This window comes from Synchiropus splendidus, chromosome 1 (genome assembly GCF_027744825.2).
Source record: "Synchiropus splendidus isolate RoL2022-P1 chromosome 1, RoL_Sspl_1.0, whole genome shotgun sequence".
NCBI lineage: Eukaryota > Metazoa > Chordata > Actinopteri > Syngnathiformes > Callionymidae > Synchiropus > Synchiropus splendidus.
The window spans coordinates 8,242,445-8,252,719 of NC_071334.1; the positions used below are offsets into that span (position 1 = coordinate 8,242,445).

A 10,275-nucleotide genomic window follows, 5' to 3' on the forward strand; every position below is an offset into this window, starting at 1 on the left:
TTTCACTATTCATCCATTTGCTTTTGGTATTCTGATTCAATAAACCTGTCTGTCACAATGCACATTTTGTTTGACCACTGTCTGTCTGTCCCACTCTTTGTCTTTGTCTTTACTCGCTTGTCCATTATACCTGTCTGTCTGTCTGTCCATAGGAATATTTTTTGGACCTGTGGTTTCCCATGTGCCTTGTTGTTGTTCTTTGCGTTTTCCCTCCTGAGTTTGATGTCCAATATACCTGTCTGTCTCAAATGTCCCCCACCCCACCCCCCCTATCCCTTCTATAAGCAGTTCTGTCTGTCAATCGATTTAACTGTCTGTATGATTGTGTCTTAGCATGTTTCCATCTGTCTGTTTCCCTCTGCGTCTTGACTCTGTCGGTCCATCTGTCACTGTGTGTGTGTGTGTGTATGTGTGTGTGTGTGTGTGTATGTGTGACCTGTCTGTCTCTCTCTCTCTCCTCGGGCTCCTGATTTTGAGTCAGTCGTCGGTCAGTGAGTCACGGAGCCGCAGCTGCAGTATGAAGTCTCTTTAAATCAACAGAGGAAATACCAAAAACTGAAACACAAACACTTCCTCTGCTTTCAAAAGGCTCCACCTTGAGGAGGCAGCGTCTCAGCCAATCATCTGCGGCGACACACTCTAAGCTCGGCCAATCGGGTGCAGAGCCCAGCGTCTCGCTGGGCAACCCAGAAGGAGAGGAGGTCAGAGGCACTGGAGACGGACAGAGAAGAGAAGGTCTGCAGGTAAGTCCTGACTGAGGAGGACACACACACACACATGTACACACACCAGAAAGCAGGACTTGCTTTTGGGAAAAGGAAAATGGAGACATTCATGTTTGAACTAAGTTTTGAAACAGGCAAAGTGACTTATAGACAAACACAGTAATGTCAAAGAAAAACACACAGGAACAGACACACAAATATCTGAGACATGCTTTTATTGATTTTGTGTGTGCGTGTGAACTTGTATGGGCATACTTGTGGGTACCAATTCCTGGAAACATACCTTCTTGTGGGGACCTTTTGCTCAATTTGAGGATTAAACCTACCTGGGCATTATAACTGAATTTCAGTTTGGTTTAGGTGAGCCATGTGTGATGGATGGTAAGGTTTAGGGTGAGATCCTGGGGGGAGCATGAAGGTCAATGCCCCCCACAAACCATAAAAACATGGCGTGGGCGTGTGTCAGCTCCATCTCTAATTAATTAACATCCAGGGATAACAATAATCTGCTCATTGAGCCGCGGATGATTCCTGTCTCACCCTCGACTGAAGCAACCAGCCCCACGTGGCACATAACTGTCATGAATCCGATTTTTTTTCTTTTGGTAATGTGATCAGACCTTCTGAGACTGTGCTTCTCAGACAACAGGCTCGGTCGAGGCGTTGTTCAGGAGCAAGAAATGGCTCCGGGTCTTCACTGAGCTGAGCCAAAAAACCAAAGCTCTCTGTACAAGAGTCTTCTCTGGCGGGTGTTTGCACCCTCAGAGCCACAGTCATCCAGGAGAGACTCAGTGCTCCTCTGAGAGAATCCACTGGGGAGCATCATCTGTATTCACCCAGCAGAAACAGATGAGGTTTCTGGAAATAAAGAAGTCACGACCCAAGCTCAGATAAGCAGATAAGACAGGATGGATGGATCCTGTAGGCACCTAATCTGATCTCTGATTACCCCCGAACTGTTTCATAACACTGAAGTCCTGGCTGCATATAGGATGCCTGCAGATTCTGACTTTCTTTGGGCTGTTAGGACCCCTGAATGAGGGCAGGCCCACATAAGACCAGGTGAGATCAGGAGTAGCATCCATGAGTGTCATTCCACATTTGATGAGCCGTAGCCGAGGAGCTTTTTGGGACCACGGTGGACCTTTCATCTCTCAGCTCAAGTCCACTGCGGGCCTCAGCCAAGTGGATCTTGGTCTGAGAGCATTTCAGGACACCAGTGAACCAGGCCTGTTTCTGGAGGGAAGAAAGCTCCACTTTAATTTCCCTGCTGACATCACGTCGATGGAATTGTGGGACAGTGGACTGAAAAAGTGAGACTGAACCGCAGGACTTTCTCGGTGCAGAGAAGGCTGTGTTCTGGGGCGAGCCTGTGAATGAATCATATTACCGTTAATGTTTTGCTCCTCACGTCGCCCGCCAAGTCAGCCCAGCCTCACGTGCACGACCCCTGATCCGCGCTTGTCTCCCGTACATCACAGCATTCCACACATGCGCTCCGTTGCCGCAGTCAGAATTCCTCCAGAATCTGAAGCAGGACTTGATCCCTGATATTTGGGAGGAATGCATCTTGCCTCATAGTTGAGCAGCGGCACAGATAACAGCTGCACCGAAACATGAGAGGCGCGCCGGCTCCTCCCTTCCCTCCTTCACTGACAGAATCAGGATCTTGAACTATCACTTCGGTTTGTGTCTCTATTGTGTGTGGCTCTAACCAAACTTGATTTAAATTGTTTATTTTGATATGTGTGAAGTTTGGCAGCCAACCTGGTTCCTTAAGTCTCACTGAGTCAAACAAATCTGTCCTCTCTCTCTCTCTCTCTCTCTCTCTCTCTCTCTGTGTACATGTTTTAATATTCATGTGTGGACCAATCTTTGACTAATCTTACAAGTACATTTTGCTTTGTCAGGACATTTTGGTCGGTCCACATAAAGTTTTGAGGGTGTAAATGTCAAAATAACTGGGTCTTTATAATTGAGTCTAAGTTTGGTTCAGAGTCCTGGTTAAGGTGAGCCATGTGTTTTGGTTGGTTAAGTTAAGAGTGAGAGGCTGGGGAAAGGGTGATGTAAATAAGAGGTCCTCATAAGGATAGAGATACACGTACGCATGTGTGTGTGTCACCATGCAACATGTTTCTCAAGCCGATGTTCAAGTCTGAAGATGTTCCTGAAGCTGCGTCTGTAGTTTCAATTGAGTCACGCAAGTTTGTTTTCATCCCTCAGATGTTATTGTGTTTGCATCACTGTTGTGTGCGCACTTGTTATGGAGAAACACTCACTGACTTCTTCAAGGATAAGATCCAACGGTGTGTTTTGTCCTCGACATTGCCGGTTTAATACCAGCTTGAGGCGACTCTGGATTTGGTGTGAACCGTTGACCTTCTAAGTTCAAGGTTATATATTTCTTCTGGGCACTCTGGTTTCCTCTCAAAACTCTGAAAACAGAGACGTTTATTGGTGACTCTAGATGGACCAATTCTTGCAAACACACCTTCAAGGGGGGGCTGTTTACTATTTGTGGGGACCTTTCGCCAGTCCGCACAAGGTTAAGCCTCAATTTGAGGATTAAAACTTCAAAATAACTGGGTCATTATAATTGAATTCAAGTTTGGTCCAGAGTCCTGGTTAAGGTGAGCCATGTGTTTAGGATGGTTAGGTTTAGGGGGAGAGGCTGGGGAAAGGGTTATGGCAATGAGAGGTCCTCACAAGGATAGAGATACAAACTTTTTTTCCTAGGGCGTGGCCGCCCTAAAGTCGGTAGAAAAAAGATGCGTTACTGAAAGATCAAGGATGGAGTGACACCCAAACCTGTGCACAATTTGTTTTTGGCCTGTGGGAGGAAACCGGAGTGGGAACACAGGGAACATTCTAGCTCCATGTTTCTAACTCTACCTTTTATTTTTCACCTAGTTGTGTGTGGTTCTAGTTCGGTGATGAGGTCTCGGAGCTACAGCTCTGACGCGGCAGGTCCAGAGCCTCCACCTGCCGGTTCCTCCCTCAGCAGCAGCGATGAAGACTCGCCGAGCGGCACCTCAGCACCAGACTCTCAGACCGACCTGGAGAGTCTGGCCAGCTGGGACTTGGACTCGTGCTCAGACCAGCGCGCCGTGCTCTCATTGTCCCAGAGAGTCCAGGTGAACCGCAGCATCCTGCAGCAGCTGCTGAAGAACCAGGAGCTGCAGGCCGATGGCGACCAATCCGGACCCCGAGGTTCAGGTCCTCACAAGCACAAGTCAGTTCAACACTTTTGAAAAACATGAAAGACACGTGTGTGTGTCCAGGAGCAGCTTGTTTCTGGCTCTGGAGTTTCCCTCTGAGCTGTGATGCCAACCTCAGATTTATTTTGATGAAGAACCGCTGACCTCTTGACCCCGTCATGGCGGGCGGCCTCATTTGGCCCAAAACTGTGGAGACCTCAATCAGCAAACTGCTGATGTAAACCGTCCGTGTCACGTCTCATCCAGTTAATTAGTCCTGACGAGCGAGTTCGCTTAATCCTTCTGCCTCTGTGCCGTGGACCAATCAGAGTTGCTGATGTCACCCTCCCCCCTCCTCCACCCCCGTCCTCGTGTGTGTGTTTCCAGCGTCTTTGTGTCGTCGCAGTTGCCGCGGCAGCAGCAGCAGTGTGAGTTCAGAGCTCGTATGAAGCGCCGCTGCGTCCCTCTGAGAGCCGACCACAACCTGCTGACCCCCGCCGCACAAACACTGTGAGTACACACACGCGCACGCACACACACACGCACATGCACGTTTGTCTTCCTATCCTAGTGAGGACTGTCATTGGCGTACATTGCCATCACCCCTTCCCCAGCCTCTCACTCTAAACCATCTGAAACAAATGGCTTAACTTAACCTTTACTCTCAATCAGACCTAGTTATAATAACCCAGCTATTTTGCAGTTTTAACCCTCAATAAGAGGCTTGACAAAGTGAGAACCAGCCAAAATGTCCACACTGTTGATTCAAAACTTCTCACACACACACAGACAGACAGACACTTAGCTACTAAGACAAAACAGTCTTTCAAAATTGACTTTTAACTCAAGTGTTTGGACGTGAGATGAGATGGGACCATCACTGATTTGACACATATATAAAATAACCATTAATATTCACGATCATTCATCGGCCCAAGTGTAAATCCGCGCATCAATGACTTGTGTAATAACCAGGATTATTGACAGAAAAAGGGATTTAAATAGGATTCAAAGCAAAAATAAGGATGAAGTTGTAGATGCGAAATGATTGCGATGTTTGTAAAATAAAAACATCATATTTTGAATTTTGAATTATTTGTCAACCATGTTTGATGGAGGCGGTGGGTGATGTTGTTGATGTTGATGATATCATGTTCCATGATTGATCATGGTGATGCTCCAGAGTCGGAATTCATCTGACAAACGCTGTTATTTTTTGTTGTTTTTTTTGTTTTTGAGCTAACAGAGAGACTTATTGGTTGACATGGCTGTCGTATTGGACACCACCAAATCTGAGTCAGAAAAAACAGAAAACCAAAATCAACTTCTCTATTTCCAACCAACCGTTTTAGATTTATTCTCTTCACAAACGGACGCAACCTTGATATAGGCAATTTTTTATTTCATCCATGTTGCATTTAGAGCTAGAGCTCTGAATGCTGTCAATTCCAAGACGAGACCAAGGCACAGGAATTGTGGTCTTCAGACCGAGACGAGTCTCCAGAGGCCACTAATGGCTGAACACTTCATTCTGCCTATTGATCCTTCTTCTTCTGGGCTGGCAGTTGAAGTAAAGAAGCCCTGACTTCCCATCCATGGGAACTCACTACAGCACTTGCAGTTCACCTCACTAACATCTTGACAAGATAAATGAGCCATGGGATGGATACACCCTCCAAGATTCATTTCTAGTGGCTGCAATCTACTTCTTTTAGTCGCTACGCAAAGCTGACCCCAGGTGAGAGCAGAAGTCCACCTCTGAATGGAGAGTTTTGGCTTGGCCAAGATACTGTCTCATGTCCAGCCGGGACATAGTGAAACACGCACAGTCTGAGACCTGTGGTCTCAAACTTAAAGTAACTGATCCTCACCCCCGCTTGAAGGAGCCAACAGCAACGCGACTTCAACAATAAGCAGTGATGAGATCCCAAGGTCACCAAACTGAAGGTCCCCTCCTGTTCTCAAAGATAACAACTGTTTACCAGCAATGAGCTGCTGACTCTGACACCAGTCGCGTCTGGACCAATGTGCCTGCCAGGTTAAGCACATAACGGTTATGTGTACATTCAATCTGGGACACGTCCTTGTCCCTGTGATAATCTGACACACCAGCACTGATGTCCCAGCAGAGACTATTCTATTTCTACTCAGATAAGAGTTCTCTGCCTTGTTGTGTGAAAGAGGCTCATGTTGTCATGAGTGAACTAACAGCAGTATTTCCTGTCAACAGATCGGGGGTCAGACTGCGACCCGTCACCCAGGCGAGGTCAGAGGGAGCCCCACTCTCAGGTCACGACAGCGACTCATCCAGCAATGAATCAGCTCTGGGACTGACTCATCGGCGCCTGCGCTTTGAGGATGAGACCGAGACCGACGTGGAATTCCGTTACCAGGAGCGCCAGCGGCAGAGGAGAAGGTCGGCGCAGCAGCCGTCGGGAGTTCTGGCGTCCAAACCGGATCTTAACCTCTACATAGAAGGGAGGGCGGTGAACGACGCTGGCAGACTGGACGGGAGAGGCATCAATCAATGCAACACTTGTGGGACGATATTAGGGGACTTAGATGTGCGGCTCCACCCGACACATTCAGAACGACGAGGGCCGAGCCAGAGCAGGATGAACTTGTGGACCGAGCCCATCAGAGAGACTTACATTGGTTCAGTCAAGCTGCCCGACACCAGAAGGGGGGCGTTGGGAGTGCCGAAGATGAAGGTGAAGAGAAGGCCCAAGGAACCCAATGGAAATCTGCTGCCAGTCAACCCGTACTCCTCTGATCCACCAAGTCAGGCTGCACCTGGACATGTTCCGAGTCTTTCTTATGGTGCTAGCAGCAACAGGCCCTCGCATCAGTACCAGGAGACGCTCAAGCGAGTCCCAGTCCCCACGCAGATCTTCTCAAAGAGTGAGATGACAGAGAGAAGTCCTGGTTTGGATCTGAGCGACTGCAACACAGCCCACTCTGAGAGGACTGGTAAGAACTTCAGACTCCGTGTATCAGTTTTTGGGTGACTGTGGTCAGTGTTACGAGTATTTCTGTGTTTTCCACAAGGTTTTCCTCTGGGAACTCCGGTTCCCTACAACATTCCAAAAACATACAGAGGTTAACTGATGCGTCTAAAGTGTCTGTACATGTGTGAGTGGTTTTCTGGCTGCAGATATTTGATGAGTCAGTGAGAAAGCGTGCGATTGTAATGTCGTCCTTCAGGGCACCTCACGCAGAATCACAAAGGTGCGACTGCAGTTACACATTAATCACTCTGACATCTTTCTGACGGCAGGAAACCAGTCCCCAGTGGTCACCACCTCAGACAGGCAGCTTGAAGATCTAACAGTTGCAGAGCTTCGCGACGACACCTCGCACACTCCAACGTAAGCCCAATTTTATCAGAGGAGAATCCGAGGAGAATCCAAGAAGTTCCTCTTTCTCTTATCGGAACACACGGATGAATGCAAAGTTCAAATCCTGGTCAAGTTCTCCAGTGATTTGTGTAAATCCTTTCACTGGACTAGAGCACCTTGACAATGTTGCTCAGAGTCACCCAGATGAACGGTTCAAGTTCAACTCTTAAAATGCTGGTGTATCACAGCCAAAATATGCGGTGGAAAACCCATATTCCGTCTTGGAGTTGTGTGGTTGGACTGAAATCAAACTACTGTGTCTCTACAGATTCAAAAGCAGGGATGAATCTTCCCGTTTGTCTCTCCGTCGCCTTTTCTCCAACGTCACCATAAGCAGAAAGCGGAGCAACAGCTTGGACCACCTGACTTCCCCACGTCGGTCCTCTTCACCCAACTGCAAAGAAAAAGCAAAGCCCAAGAAGATGCAGTCTCTTGAAGCTGAAGCGGCATTAGTGGGATCTGCCACCCGGAGTGGCATGAAGTCTCCTCCTTTGCTGAAGAAGTCACCATCTCTCCAGTCACTCACTGTGGTAAGACAGACAGCCTTCGATGGGATCTTCGATGGGTTAATCCGTCTCTTCAACAGGGGTCGCCATTCTTGCAGTTGAGGAAGTCCTTGTCGGTTCAGAGCTTTGGATCACAGCAATGGAGGAAGAAGGATCGGTCTGAGAACTACAAACCAGCGACAGAATGGTAACGTACAGAAAATATTGTGTAAACCACAAGAACTTCTACCTTATACTTAGGAATCTTCCTGTATTTGACGTGAAAATTCAGCAACCCTTATTAACGCAACGCATTTTATTTCTGAACGAACTATGAATCTACCTCACTCATTTTAAGGTCAGATATAACCTGTAAAAAACGTACAGGAGCCTGTGCTTATACAGCAAACTCTCCAAGAACTGCTGCAGGAGTGCGCATTAAGCGATGTTCGGGTGAAGTGCCCCTTGTTTTTGTGGCATGAAGGATAGCAACCCGTGCACAGGTGCATCATGGATAGTTTTGCAACACATGCTGTGGTATCTTCTCAGCATCCTGCAACGATGTCTGAGCGTGGATGATGTGGGTCAGCCCAGTTCAATGCGCTCAGTCGGCCGTGTTCTACAAGTCTGCTCTGACGGGACGTTTCTGATCGAGCTCTGTCGAGCTTCCCATGAAAAGTTTGGCTTCATCATCAGCAGAGGAAGAGGACGGCCTGACTCAGGTAGTGGAGTCCACTCCACCGCCACAAACATGGCTTTGTGGATGCGTATGACAGGTTGCGCATTTCTCTGTGCAGGTGTTTACGTGGAGGACATGGTGGACACCAGCACGGAGAAGCTGTACGCCGGTCTGCTGTCAGTTGGGGACGAAATTGTGGAGGTGAACGGAGAGAAAGTGGCCTGCCTCAGTCTGGACGAAGTCACCCATCTGATGACCCAGAACATTACCACCACAGTTCGTGTGCTTCGGCACTGGAAACCGCCATCACGGTGACCAGAACTCAAGTGTGCCAAATTGACCTCAACCTAACTACAGCGCTGCTAAAGATTAATCTGAGAAACTGGACCAAGAAATCTCCACACCGACGTTGCAAGGCCTTTGCTTTAGATTTCAATCCCCAAACTGCTACTTAAAAAATACTACTGAAGTCACTCGACGAAAATGCACTGCTCAGGCTACTACTACTGCTGTCTAACCCGGATACACAAAGATTTACTTCTGCATTTCAATAAATGATAAAGTCAAAACTAAAGAATATTAGCTTAGAGCCAGAGCCAGAGCTAGCTAGCTAGCAATTACTGTTTGTAGCCCAATACAATTGCATTGGCAATGTGGTTCAAACTAGTCACGTTGAATGAATATATTTGGTCATATTAATGCATTAAACTTGACAGTAACATACTTTAAAAGGTATGTAACAACAAAACAGCTACAATCGTCCTTGTCTTTAGAAAACCACATTGCTGCTAACGCTAGCTGCCGAGGAACACACAGCTTATGCCTGACGTGATATATAAAAAAGGCTGCTAACTATAGGTAACAACTACGCTTCAGCAAGTGATGGTGCTTTAGCCATTTCTTCGGTCACATACTTTTTGTTTCGGCAGGTCCAACTCAGTTTTTTTTTCAGTTTATCAAGTGAAACATAGTAACATACACAGCGAAAGGAGCGCCATCCCATGGTTAACCTCAACCTCCACCTTTCTTTAAAGTGGCCCTCTGTCCACGGCGTCAGGATATGCCGATGGGAACGGACCAAAGAAGTGAAGCACATTGGTTAAAATTCCTGTCCATTTAATATTTGATCATCGGTGGCACTGTCATGGCAGATTAGGCGAGGCAGAGTAGCAGATGACAGATTATCACGAGCTCACCGTTGCAATTTAATCAGATTAACGCCTCGCAAAGTGGATGAAACATTCAATGCATTTGTGCCAGACCCAACTCGAACTCACGCACGGTGGAGATGAAGACAGAAGATCGCACCTCGCGGTGCGGCCTGGTCCCTCGAGTGTGTTCCATTGTTTTGAAGGCAGCGACGAAGTGTTAAAAAATATTCTGCAGTATTTGTATGCAAGTCATGTGTCAACAAGATCTCCATTTTATTTATGAATTAAAACATGTTTCAAATGACCTTCACATGAGTGGGCTATGTGTCAATGTAAGTTAAGGCACATCGCATATACCGTCCGTCCTTTGCCGTCACTGAGGTCACGGCAGCCACCCAAGTCGACAGCCTCAGACATTCCTCTCATGATGCTGGGCGCAGGCAGGGAAACCACCTCACCCTGCAGTACACACAGCTGCGGTACGGGAGGGAACAAGTGGGGATAGAAGGAGTGTAACTAGATCTGCTTTGCATTTCACCTACTGACCACTGAGGCAGGAGTGGAACCCTCAGTGTTCCGAAGAAAACATGGAAATGGTTTCACTCTCATTGACTGGAGTTGAGGTGTCTCAGCTGTGAGA

General features: G+C 47.4%; 1 protein-coding gene across 1 annotated transcript; it reads left to right on the forward strand.

Moving 5' to 3' along the window:
* Positions 1-594: 594 nt before the first annotated feature.
* LOC128752246 (uncharacterized) lies at positions 595-9,931 on the forward strand. Its single transcript, XM_053853262.1, has 9 exons — positions 595-743; positions 3,636-3,957; positions 4,310-4,432; positions 6,153-6,892; positions 7,200-7,290; positions 7,589-7,850; positions 7,907-8,013; positions 8,355-8,527; positions 8,603-9,931. The coding sequence occupies exons 2-9, from the start codon at positions 3,659-3,661 to the stop codon at positions 8,797-8,799; spliced, it is 1,992 nt and encodes a 663-aa protein (XP_053709237.1). The 5' UTR covers positions 595-743; positions 3,636-3,658; the 3' UTR covers positions 8,800-9,931.
* The last annotated feature ends 344 nt before the right edge of the window (positions 9,932-10,275 follow it).